We start from the raw sequence: 13,418 nt of genomic DNA on the forward strand, positions 1-13,418 counted from the left end.
AAATATTGAAGAATTTATTTTGTAATGTTAGGCATTTACTCTATAACATGTATGTTCTGCTTCACAGAGTATTTTTGCCTTTTATCTCCTACACCTTACACCTGAGAAGAAAGCTAACCCCTGATAGTCTTTCAAGGCATATAGTTGCCACCATGCTTCAGCAGTGCAATAAACTGTCTGCAGTTTCCTCCAGTCTTCATCTCTGATAAAAGGAAAGATAGAGAGGGGGGTCCTCTGATTTGTTCTATTCAGAAACTATTCTTTCAAGAACAGTGCAAATTTCCAGAGCCTACAGGCACAGACGGAATTGTGTTCTAAACCCCTTTATGTTCTTAAGAATAGATGAAAAGTTATGCTGTATTAAATTGACTTTAAAGAAGTGATAAAGGGGCTGAACAATACCATTACATGTGCCCCGTATCACAAAACATAATCATCAGTTATCATGTACCCAATATAACACTGCCTTTAGACATGTGCCTATAGCGATTACAGTCAAGTTGGTCTCTGTTTTAGAGGGTGATCCAACCAGCACAGCGTAGGACATGCAGACATTAGTTGTGGATCATAAGTTCTTGTAATTATAGGCTTCTGTATCTAGCCTTGCTACCCTAATGTGACTTGAGATGCAATATAAAGAACTCCTGTCATGGACCTGAGCAATACCAAACTAAACAAAAATACCAACTAAACAAAAATAAATACTGTATATACTTGCGTATAAGCCTAATTTTTCAGCTCAAAAATGTGCTGAAAAGATACCCCCTCGTCTTATATGCGAGTCAGTTGAGCAGAATGGATGGTGGAGCAGGCTTTGCTACTGGCAGAGGAGCGTAAGGATCATGCACTACTGATCCTTTCCTTGCCAGCTGGCTCCCTGCTGTATCAGTGCCCCCCCATCTCCTGCAACATGGTGTGCAGAGTGCGCTGCTCAAGGCTACCTATGTCCTCTGGCTTGTGGAGCGGAGCGTGCAAGCAACGTGTCAGTGGTGCAGTGATTGGAGATTCTTCCTGTGTAGAATTCTCTATCTCATATCTCTGACTCCATCTACTGGCGTCTTGAGACACAGTTGTATCATACCTGGGCTAGGGGAGGGGTGCTGACTTGTACTGGGGGCACATCTGACTACTGTGGAGTGGGTTATACTGGGGAGGGGACTTATATGCGAGTTAATCACTTTTTCCTGGTTTCTAAGGGAAAAGTGGGTACCTCTGATTATACGTGGGTCAGCTTATATGTGAGTATATACGGTAATCGGTACTGACAAGCAGTGAAATCTGAGTGTCAGATCAGTCAATAGTTTCAGAGGTAAAAATGTAAATTTGTTCTTTTCTGATAAAAGTTATCAGTGTCACCCTCTCCCCTCCCTTTTATATTGTAAGCCTATAGCCAGTCCCCCCAGTGTGTCCTTCTTGATCTTGCGACCCCACCAATGACACCCTTCCCATGGACTACAATAGCATAATCATGTATCTTATACCCTTTTTGCATGTATAACATTGTGCTATGTTGTATAACTGTGTGCCACCTCTCTGTCTGACACTCAGTGGCGTAGCAATAGCAGATACAGAGGTTGCAACCTCACCAGGGCCCTCTGACCAGAGGAGCCCACTAGGTCCCTTTCCTCAACCACAGTATTAGCTCTTCAATGGTGCTTTGCTGGTAATGATAACTTCTTTATAGGCTTTGAATAGTGGTAATCGTTAAACTATTCTCCTCTGATTATACCTCTTACACACTGTGGATGTCAGGCAAAAATGGTGCAGGAAATTTGGGCGCACCAGGCGCCGCCATCAGCTGTAGTGTTAATTACAGCTAGAGCGGCAGTCAGTAATTTTGGCGCTGTTAGGAGACGAAGCTCAATGTACGATAAAAACAGCGTAATTCAGCCACCAGCAATAGCTGACAGCCAAATTACATCTTACCCCACAGTCCATGGCGGCCTGGAGGGGGAAATAGTATTTAACGGCACCTGGACTTTTGCAGAAACAGGGTGAGCCGTTTTTCGGCTTTACCTTGCGCTCAAATTTCTGGGCACCTTAATTACTTGGCAGGTTTTGTTGCACCATGTGAAGTGCTATATACAGAGTGCTGGGGGCCCAAATGTAAAACTTGCACTGGGGCCCAAAGCTCCTAAGCTACGCCACTGCTGACACCCCGTGTTAACATGTTGGTAACCCTATTTATTGTCCAGGGCTGCGTAATATGTTAGCGCTTGAAAAATACAATTAATAATACTGTGGTCCTTCCACTACCACATGTGTCCTTAAATTACCACGGTGGCAAAAATGAAAGTGACAGCAACATAGGAGAAAAGTAACTTATGGCTCATTTTACTCTGGAAGAAACGTACGTCTTATATGTATATGTTTATATACATTTTAAATTGTAAGTTTTTCATGACAGTGGTCCTTTAACCTCCCTGGCGGTAAGCCCGAGCTGAGCCCGGGCTATGCCGCCGGGAGGCACCGCTCAGGCCCCGCTGGGCCGATTTGCATAATTTTTTTTTGTTACACGCAGCTAGCACTTTGCTAGCTGCGTGTAACCTCCGATCGCCGCCGCTACTCGCGATCCGCCGCTATACCCATCGCAGCAACCACCCCCCCCCCCCCAGTGCCAGGCAGCGCTGTGGGGTGGATCAGATTCCTCTTTGACGTCACAACGTCGATGACGTCATCCCGCCCCGTCACCATGGCGACGGGGGAAGCCCTCCAAGAGATCCCGTTCTTTGAAGGGGCTGGGAGGATGCCGCTCAGCAGCGGCTATCATGTAGCGAGACCTTGTCTCGCTACATGAAACCTTTTTTTTTTATAAAAAAAAGGTATTTGCTGCCCCCTGGCGGATTTTAACAAACCGCCAGGGAGGTTAATGAAATGGTTAGCTTTAATGACCAGTAGAGAAGCTCTAGAGCCAAGTCACTATTTCACTTACATTTGCATTGGATCTCAGTAACACATATCTCCTAAAGTTTTTTAGAAATGTAGTTTTAACAGCGGCTAACCTCTTGCTGTGTTTTTATCATAACATTACTTTCTTATGTACAGAGATTGCTTTGATATAAGGGTGCGTACACAGATAATTTTGATTGGCCGATTTTACCACTTCCACCATTTCCATGTAGTATGAGGGCCAATAGATTTTGAATACTATGAGTGGATTGAACTCGATGGACGTATGTCTTTTTTCAACCAAAATAACTATGTAACTATGATTGCGTAATTAAAGAGAGCCCAAGGTGGGCTCAATTTTTTTTTTTAAAGTAGGCTACCTGATCTGGGGGCAGAGCGAATCAGGTAGCCGCAAAAACCGCCGCTCCTGTGGGCCGCACTCGACCACTTTCACTTTCGTGACCTATAGGTCATGATGCTGCAAGGAGAGACTTTGTCTCTTGCAGCATGCAGGGAGGCGGGGGTGTGGCCAGGAATACAGTGCTGCCCAATAGCAGCTCTGGAAACCGTGAAGGAACGCCCCTGGTGTAAGAACTCTTAATTTGAGCTGTTTCAAAGTCTGTACTGATAACTTTTCGGTAAATAAAATGCATAATGAATAAGGCTTGGTACACACTTTCAATCATGATTGGCCAATCACTGACCAATTTTACCACCTCCATGTGGTATGAGGGTTTGCCTACACAATCTCCTCATAGTATTCAATATCTGTTGACCCTGATACTAAACGGAGGTGGAAAAAAAAAATCAGTGACTGGCCAATCATAATTGAAAGTGTGCATCAAATGTAAGAGGAACTTTAGCGAAAAGGGTAAAAAAATAAATCAATACATTACAAAGTGAGAAGTTAAACATTAGAAGAGAGATCAAGAAATGATTGATATTCATCATGTAATATGTTCATATTGTTTGATCCACAATCAGCCTGCATGTCATCATCTTTACTACTGGCAGACATGAAAAAACAGACAGGACCAACTGACATTATCTAACCCCCACCCCACCCCCTCCTTCTTCCCCAACAACACGATAGGCTAAAAGGTTGTTGTTGTTGTTTATACAAATACACAGAGGGAGATACTGCTTGCTTTTCAGTTAGAAACATCTGTTATTTCCTACAATGCTCCCACAGTGTGATGTCAGGACCTAGGTCCTGACATCACACTGTGGGAGGGGTTTCACCACAATATCAGCCATACAGATGTCCCTGATGATCTATTCGAGAAAAGGTAAATATTATTTCATGGGATAAGGGGTATCAGCTACTGACTGGAATGAAGTTCAATCCTTGGTTCCTCTTTAAGGCTAGGTCCACACTAGGTCTGTAAAGTCTTTGTTCATTCTAGGGGAATGCAGGAAACACAGTAAAGACGCATTTATTAGTAGGCAGGCCGCCACCTTACCGTTTCGGCACTTTTGTCAACAGGGTTTGAGGCAGAAGAGGCTAAAGGCAAAGCAGCTTCGGGAAGAAAAAGAGGAAGAAGAAAAGAAAAAGATTGATCTAGAGGAGGCCCAGTACCAAGCAGAGAAGAGGAGGGAAGCTATTGAGAAAGCCAGGACCAAGCAATACCATCAAACCGACAAACTCAAGACATTCCATGTATGTAGCCAGTTTCCTATCTGGGCCCTGACATGTATATGTTTAATTTCCTGGGCACTTCTAAATGCAAGGACAAGCATCTATCTATCTTTTTTTACTGATATGTGTTTCTTGAAATGTTACAGAGTGCTTTGCTGCTTACTGAAGTCATTCGAGAACGAGATGCTCAGGTAGAACTCAAAAACAAAATGATGAACAGGAGTAACAGGCACGACAAAGAAACACTGGCTAACATGCAGCGAGAACTGGAAGAGAGTATTTACAACGACCAACAGAAGGCGCAGCAGAGACTCACCGAACGCAAACATAATGCAAATGACCTTCTGAAGCAGTATGTGCAACTTTACTATTCTCTTCTTACTACTCGCATGCTTTGCTGTATGGTACCATTCTTTCTTATCAGTCATTTGATAAAAGATGGCTTGCCTTTATAGAATGTGTGACAGATGCATAGAATAAGAATAACCGAGGCGCGTGTACATGCAAAAAGGGCGCCCGGGAAAATGGGCAGCCCAGTTTGCAGTAAAAATCATGTGTCTATATGAGGAGGTGTGAGTTTGTACTTCACAGGAAGTAGGCAGTGAGCATTGTTAGACCTCAGCCCTGATAACAGGAAACAGCAGCGTGAAGAAGTCTGTAAGGATAAATGCATAGCAGCACAAAAAGTTTTTACACTTGAAAATGACTATGATTTACACTAATCAACATGATTACCGTACAATCAGAGTTTGCCTTGTCCTGTTTTAGGTTTAGTCGGGCTTTAAGAATGTCACATTCTTAAAGCCTGATCACAGTACAGTGTCACGCTGTTAAAAAAAAAAAAACCCTGCCTCGTGTACCTTATGTTCCCCTTTTGTTCTTTCTTCTGTCCCTTCCAGCTGACAGGAGGGGGTATTTTACATAAGATCAGCAAGAACTGCATCTGCTATTAGGCTTGGAACAATGATTGACAACAAGCCTCCGCTGGGACAGTTGTAGGTAGTGGGCAGGAGTAAAGGCCCATACTTGCACTAGATTGATCTTCCCCGATGACAATTGGGATCCGATACTTCAGGCAACGTTGCTTGGCCGAGAGACATATAGTTACCTTGCAGGCTAACAATCTGTTTTGTTGCAATGTGGAGGGAGGGGGCAAAGGCTGAGGGAGTGGCACAGATGTGACGTTACGCGGGAGGTAGGTGAACAGGGAGAACAAACCTATCAGCCATCGCTGATGGCAAGCGTGCTCACACGCAACTCAATGGGGGGAACTTCTGTCCACTGCCCCTGCTGAGCTCTAACAAACGCCTGGTGGGTGGACGGGAGCAGTTGACAGGCGGTGAATTCACCACTTGTCAGATGCTCATGGAAAGAAGGCCTGAGGCTGGGCAATTGGGAGTGAGCTTTTTCAGGCAGTTAACAGGAGTAACTGATTACGAGCTGTTTGCCTGAATTAGACGATTCAAGCCTTCAATGGGTAGGTAAGTCCACCACTACCTCCCTCCCATTTTTTAAACAGTTTTTATCGCATTTTAATCTTCCTGGTGTCTCTGTTTTTCCTATTACCTGTGAATGAAATAATGGCCCAAGTGTGGCTCTCCGGATTCTCTCCTGATTTTATATGGATTGCTTCTCTCCACCCAGGATAGAGGAGCACAGACATGCTGATGAATTGGAGAAACGGGAAAACTACAGAGAGGGGGAGGATATCAGAAGACTAACCAGGCTGTACGAGTGGGAAATGAATAAACTGGCCAACCTGAAACTAGAAGAGAAACGAGGGATTATGAAAGCTCATTTGGTGAGTAGCTGAAAAGGTTAAAAGAAGCATAAAGCCCCGTATTTACCACCAGATGGCTCCTGCGATGTCCCCTTGACGACGGTCGTCAAGCGACGCTTTTTCCTGCCAGCGGGTACGCACGACGCTACACGCCGAGAGCGAACAAGACTTCAATGGTTTGCGTTACTTTGCACGGAAGTCGTCGGAGATCTTAGTGATCCGATCTGCCGTGATGGTCGTTATTGCAGCGTGACGCTATGTGATGTTTGCGTGATCGTGTGACTGTACCCACGTCCCGATATCAGGGAAATGCCTGCTCGGCACTCTAAAAATCGTCGGGAAAAACACGACATGGGTACATACATGTAGCTTTAGTCAAGCAGTGGCAGAGGATAAAGTGCACACTGAGCAGGGATGAGCAACGGGAAGCTAATTATTCCATGTTGATGCAAATTTTATGCAGCTTAGAAAAGGACTATTCAAAATAATAAGCTGCTGCACTTGGATTTCCCAGCTACTTAAATTTGCATAGTATTTGCATCAATTTGGATTTTTTTCACATCATTGACCATCCCCAAAATTGAAATGTCATTACTCAGTTTGATCAATATTGAAAAGGATACCTGACCTGTGCAAGGCTAGCTCAGGTAATCACAGAGGTATATACATGCTGGATCCACATTCCTCTGTGTATTGTCCAATCCTCTGCTTGTTCCCCATGTACCCGTTACCTCATTGATAAAAATGTGACTTTTGGCTACAGTCAAATTTTTAGACAGGAAGAGACAAATTTCCAGCGATGTTGCCTTCTATCCCCTTCCCATTCCCTCCCCTTAAAGAGAATCTGTACTCTGAAATTCTTACAATAAAAAGCATACCATTCTATTCATTATGTGCTCCTGGTCCCCTCTGTGCTGTTTCTGCCATTCTCTGCTGCAAACCTGGCTTGTAATTGCCAGTTTTAGGCAGTGTTTACAAACAAACTAACCAGCTTCTAATAGGCTCAGCTAAGCAGAGTGTGTTAGTCACACAGAGCCTGCAGGGGGTGTGTACAGCTTCTAGCTAATCACAAGCAGCCCTGCACATTCCAGTCTGACTGCCTCAGCCTGACTGTGCCGACTATAGAGAGAAGATTAGATCATATAACAGAGATAACACAGCTACTGTGCAATTAGGAAAAGCTGCAGTAAGCCAGACCACATTAGAAAAGGCATAGGAACTTATAGCATAGAAGAAATAAAGATAAACAATTTGTTACAGAGTCTCTTTAAAGAGCCTAGTCAATCTAAAATCAACATTCTATGTATCCTCTCACATAAAGTTATAATTACCTTGCCAGGCGACACTGCAGGGTCAACCCTGTACAGACATGTTCTGTTACTATGTTGGGGGTGATGGAAAGGGAGTGACGTCACTTGGTGGGTGCGGTGAAAAGGGAGAACAATGCTCTTGCCCGAATTGAACCACTAAGCTGATCACTGACTGAGGCATTGAGGGGCATCAGGTGCTACTGTACATACGCTCAGGGCCGGATTTACCATTAGGCACTGTAGGCACATGCCTACAGGCTCCTCATGATGGAAATGCGTCTCACTCCCCTTCCTAAGCGCCTCCTTCCTGCTTTACCTATACAGAGTCCCGAGCAGAGCATGGGTTACTCACCCATGTCTCGGCATTCCACTGACCAGATCTCCTTCCCATCAGGGGTACCTCTAGCTACTTAATACTGAGGATAGCTCTGGCTACCTAATACTAAAGTAGCTACCTATGATAGAGAAGTGACAGCAGGGCCAGCCAGCCATCCTATGGTGTGGTTTGGCAGGTGTTTGTAGGTCCATGGAGGGTGAAGTCTAGGGTGCCAGAAGATCTGTGCCTATAGGCTCCTGTGATGTTTCCTCTACCATCTGTACGAGGCTCAACTCTTCCTTTGTTGCCTCCAGAGCTTCTTCTTTTAGCTCTTATTTTAGGTGGTTATATGTTTGGAAATTCTATAAGTGGTTTATATAACCCTGATAGGGGTTTAGTTGGCTCTCGGTTTTCAGCAATAAATATTTCATATTCTTTATTTCTTTTTGAATCCTTGTCTTGTCTTTTTCCAAAACTTGTTTTGGCCTCTATTTTTTTTTGTTAATTCATAAACTCTTACATCATTTTTAAGTTCATCCTCTATAATAAAACCCCTGTGTCCGTGCCTCCTGTCCCTTTGTAGCGTTGTCCGTGCTTTTGCCCACTGCGCATGTGCGCATCACGGACCCAGAGACAGGAGGCCGGGGCCAGGGAGTGCAGCAGGCGGTGTGTGAGCAGGCGGCCGGATGTGCGGCGGGTGAGCGGGTGGCGGTCGCGTGCGGCGGTGGGTGAGCGGGTGGCGGCGGGTGAGCAGGCGCGAGCGCACCCAGTGGCTGGCAGGTGCGGCGGGCGCGTGGGTGGCGGGCGTGCGCACCCAGGAACACAGACCTAGATCCCCTTTTTAAACGGGCTTAGGTCTACTAGTCCTTTATAAAACCATTCACAAGTTTGTGTTGGCTCTAAATTATAAGAGTTGTTAATCAATGAGAAGCTGGCAAATTCTGGTCCTTTGTTTTTAGTGCATCTTCAGGCTGCTTTCACTCTGGCTTGCAATGAAAGTCTATGGGGCCTTATACACCCATACGGTGGGATGCGATCCCCAGGAAGTGACATATTTCAATGCACTGGCAACGCAAGGGAAACATCGCGCTGGGGGCCAGCTTGCACGGCAACGTATGGTGGGACCAGAAGTCATATAAATCTATGGCGACGCATATATTTTTCAAAATTCGTGCAGCAGCACGCATATGCAGAATCATATTTTTTTTCTGCGCAATTTGTCTTTTCAGCCACAGGAAGTAAGCGCTAGAGAGCCTGATGCCAGAATGGGGATTACAGAGTATTAACGCGGAAATCCCCAAAGGCCTTTTTTGGCCGTGCGATTCGATGGATGATTGCATCCCAAGCCAGTTGGCAGTGTTAAACCGGCCTCAAATATTTTGAGTGTTGTTCCTAATTGAGGCTTTTTTTTTTTTTTTTTTAAACCTTTTTCAGTTTTTGTATTTGGTCCAAGTTCCACGCTTTTAGCTTTTCAATCTCTCCATCAATTCCAGTTGTGTTCATATTTTCTTATCTCTCTGTTGCATCAATTCTCAAACTTCTTCAAAGGTGTATTGCTCTGTAATAATCATACACCATTGTTGGGCTTGAAGTATAAGTTCTTGCTGTGGGTGTGCGTAGGTGACTGCAGTAGCAGAAACTGGAATTCACAAACCTTTCCACACATCGCTATATTCTGATATGGCCCAGGTTGTCCCCTAAGAGCAGAAACATTTTTTTTTAACCTAGACAGGTTTGCTGGATCAGTTATGTTCTTTACGGTTCTCCAGCCTTAGCAGATAATCCCATATACAGTATGTTAAAGTAATGTTGTACGCAATATAAACCTGACAATATCTCTGGCTCGTTCGCAGGCACACGTTGAAGACAGAGACTTGCTGCAAGCTCTGGAGAAACAAAAGGAGGAGGAGAAGGATGAGTTGGTGCGCCGCTACATTCTCGCAAAGAAAAAGATGGCAAACCTCAGAAAAGAGAGAGAAAGTGAATTACACAGGTAAGGAGGCAGAGAAGTCCTGTGCTGCAAGCAGGTAGGCAGGTAAGAAGAAGCAGGACCTTTAGCGCTTGTTCAAACTATGAGCGTTTGCTGAATTTTTTTAAGCGCTAGCAATTTTGCAAATCGCTCTAAAACCGCGTGTGCAATCATTTCCTATGTGAGTGTTCACATTTGAGTGTTTGTGATTTTAAAAAAAATCCAAACGCTCTGCCTGTACCATTTTCCGAGCGTTTTGGCTCAATGGAATGTATAGGGAAATCACAAAGCACTTGAAAATGCGCTTTGTATTGCGATTTCCCAAGTGCTTTGATGAATAAATACATTGTATTTATTAATTTCAAGGTTAAGGAGTTCACATCCTGACTAACATCAGGAAGTGAAAAAACAATTGCTCTACAAAAGCGCTTAGAAAAGCAATTTTCTAAGCCGAAATCGCTCTGAAAACGCTTTCAAAATCACCCCATAAATCGATTGCGATTTATTATGTAAACAAGGCCTTCAAGTAAACCTGAGACGGCGAGGGAGAAAAAAAATGATACATACCTGGGGCTTCCTCCAGCCCCCTCCAGGCTGAACACTTCCTCGCCATCCTCCCCTGGTGCCTGGACCATCTGGATTCTGGCCCTGAAAGTCCTCCGGTCTGGGGCGTTCTGAACATGCGTGTCTCGGCCGTGGGTGCGTCCCCACTGTGCTCCTGGTGACAAGAGCGCACCCAGCCAGACAGATTTCAAACGATCCAGGTGGCAGAGAAGGACAGCGAGGGAGCGATTAGCCTGATGGGGGCTGGAGGAGGCCCCAGGTATGTATCATTTTTCTCTCCCTTCTTGTCTCAGATACACTTTTAGGCTAGTTTCACACATTATGCGATGCAATCATCCTGCGGCAGGAGAGTCCAGGGAAAAGCAATGGCACCATTCTTCCATGAATACTACTCTGCAACAGAGTGCAACGACAGGGTAATAAGCATAGAACCGCCCCCCACTCTGTGACATATGCCCTTCTGGACAGGAAATATGTCACTGGATTACCATCACTCTGCGCATGCGCGCCACAACAGTGATGGCTCGTGCACACTTACTGTGTTGCCATAGACTTGCATTGCTGCATAATCCGTGCAGTAGGCATGGATCATAGGGCAATGCATTTCAAATTTTTATTGGCTACTTTGACCACATGGGAGCTTACCTACATGAGTGAGAGGCGGTGGGTGCTGGGAGCTAAAGCCTGACGGACGTTTCGCACAGTCAGCGCTTCTATGGGGGCTACAGTACAGATGTGACAGACTTCTGCTATAAATAGATGGAGGTTCAACGTAAAGCTGGCCACTAACGGTCCAATTTCTAGCGAAAAATCGTTCGAGCGATCAGAAATTCTGATCGGACGAAAAATCGTTCACTACACCATCAACTAACCAATCATTGCTTCCTATCTATCACGATCACCAAGAAAATCCAAATTTTCGTTTGACGAAATTTCATTCAGGCGACATTTTTTTCACTCGTTCATAATCGATTGTGTCCACCAATGGAGATTATTTACAACCAATCCGATCAGAATTTCTGATCGCTCTAACGATTTTTCACTATAAATTGGACCGTTAGTGGCCAGCTTAAGACGCATTGGGCTCTATTCACAAAAAACTTCTCATAGATGTCTAATGTATCACCTAATTGATAAAAATAACCTTTCAGCACATTTACAAGCAAAATAATCACTCAAAGTAAGTTGTTCCTGATTAACTTCATTTCAATATTACTTTTCTTACCCTAATTAAACTATATATTTGCTCTTTGGGAGCTTACAAACGTAATATAGATAAGGTGAAAACAGGAAAACTGGTGAAAAAGCTTTGTGAACCATGCCTAATGTCTTTAATCAGTCCACCCACTTGTCCTGGCAGCACAGCTCGGCCATCAGACCCTACACCCACTGCCTCTCACCCACCCACCTGGACCGGCGGTATTTGCACTTGTAACTAAAGAATATGCCTGTGTTGTGATACATGACATGTCTATGCATTTAATGACCGCAAAATAAAAGCCACAAATAGCAGTGACTACCTTTCTTCCTGCTTTTGATTGTTATTTCTTTTCAACCCACCTGGCGGTAAGCCCGAGCTCAGCTCGGGCTATGCTGCCGCGCAGGAGGATTTTTCAGGCCCTGCTGGCTGATTTGCTGATTTTTTTTTATTACACGCAGCTTGCACTTTGCAGTGCCCGATTGCCACCGCTCCGCGCCACTACCCACCACGCAATTTGGCACCCTCCCCCCCCCCCCAGACCCCATGCGCAGCCTGGCCAATCAGTGCCAGGCAGCACTGAGGGGTGGACCGGGACTCCCTTTGACATCACGACGTCGGTGACTTCGTCCCGCCCCGTCGACATGGCAACGGGGAAAGCTCTAATGGAAATGGAAATCACAGAGGTGCTCTGCTTGCTATAACTAAATTGCTGTTGTTTATCCCCTGCTTATTGCCTGAAGAAGTGGGCTGCACCCGCGAAACGCGTTGCATCTTTGGGGTATTTTCAATAAATGTGTATATCTATATATTTACAGTCCTTGGTGTCTTCTTTAATGGAGGCGAGTCCACCACTTCCTCCCAGCAATTTTTTTAAAATTTTATGTACTTTTATCCTTCTGGCGCCTCTGTTCACCTACCAATATACTAATGGTATACTAATGGAAATCCCGTTTAGAACGGGATTTCCTGATGGGCCTGATCGCCGGAGGCGATCAGAGGGGGTAGGGGGATGCCGCAGCTCAGCGGCTGACAGGTAAGTAGCGCTAGGCTAGCTACATGATTAAAAGAAAACCAAAAATAGTGCTGCGCTGCCCCCTGGCGGTTTTAATTGACCGCCAGGAGGGTTAAACAATGCACATTGCCTGGCCGTCCTGCTGATCCTCTGCCTCTAATACTTTTATCCATAGACACTGAACAGGCATGCAGATCAGATGTGTCTGATAGAAATCTGACTGGATTAGGTGCATGCTTGTTTCTAGAATATGACACTACTGATGCCAGATAGATCAGGACGACTGCCAGGCAACTGGTATTATTTAAAAAGGAAATAAATATGGCAGCCTCCATATGCCTCTCACTTCATGTTCCCTTTTCAACATCTGCCTGAAGTATGAGAAGAGTTTTGTTTTTTGCAATTATAAAGTGCCTGGTCTGTCCTCCTTTGTATGACATGAAACATAATTAATAGTAGAATATGTTTGGTACTAGACAAACTATGGAACGTAGAGACCAAATCACAGAACTGCTGGCAGCGCAAATGAAGCAGAAATTTGATGATGAAGGGCAGCGAATAGCAAAAGCCGTTGCTGAACTGGAGGCGAGGAGCAAAAAGGAAACGGATGAGAAGGAGGAGAAAATCAAAGCCGACATCAAGGCCATCACTGAGCACAGACTTGCTATGGTGAGAACAGGACCACAGTCATTATCGGATGCTCTTTCATGTGGGGCCTGGGTAGGACTACTTGGTTTG

At 44.9% G+C, this 13,418-nt stretch overlaps 1 protein-coding gene across 1 annotated transcript in view; it reads left to right on the plus strand.

Moving 5' to 3' along the window:
- CFAP210 (cilia and flagella associated protein 210) overlaps window positions 1–13,418 on the plus strand; it is a 29,780-nt gene that overhangs the window by 3,993 nt on the left and 12,369 nt on the right. Inside the window, exons 3-7 of the mRNA XM_068245568.1 lie at window positions 4,376–4,549; window positions 4,675–4,880; window positions 6,173–6,329; window positions 9,788–9,927; window positions 13,157–13,349. Of these exons, the coding sequence (XP_068101669.1) occupies window positions 4,376–4,549; window positions 4,675–4,880; window positions 6,173–6,329; window positions 9,788–9,927; window positions 13,157–13,349 (870 nt within the window). The remainder of the gene's footprint in view (window positions 1–4,375; window positions 4,550–4,674; window positions 4,881–6,172; window positions 6,330–9,787; window positions 9,928–13,156; window positions 13,350–13,418) is intronic.

Source organism: Hyperolius riggenbachi, chromosome 7, assembly GCF_040937935.1.
Source record: "Hyperolius riggenbachi isolate aHypRig1 chromosome 7, aHypRig1.pri, whole genome shotgun sequence".
In the NCBI taxonomy this organism is placed as follows: domain Eukaryota; kingdom Metazoa; phylum Chordata; class Amphibia; order Anura; family Hyperoliidae; genus Hyperolius; species Hyperolius riggenbachi.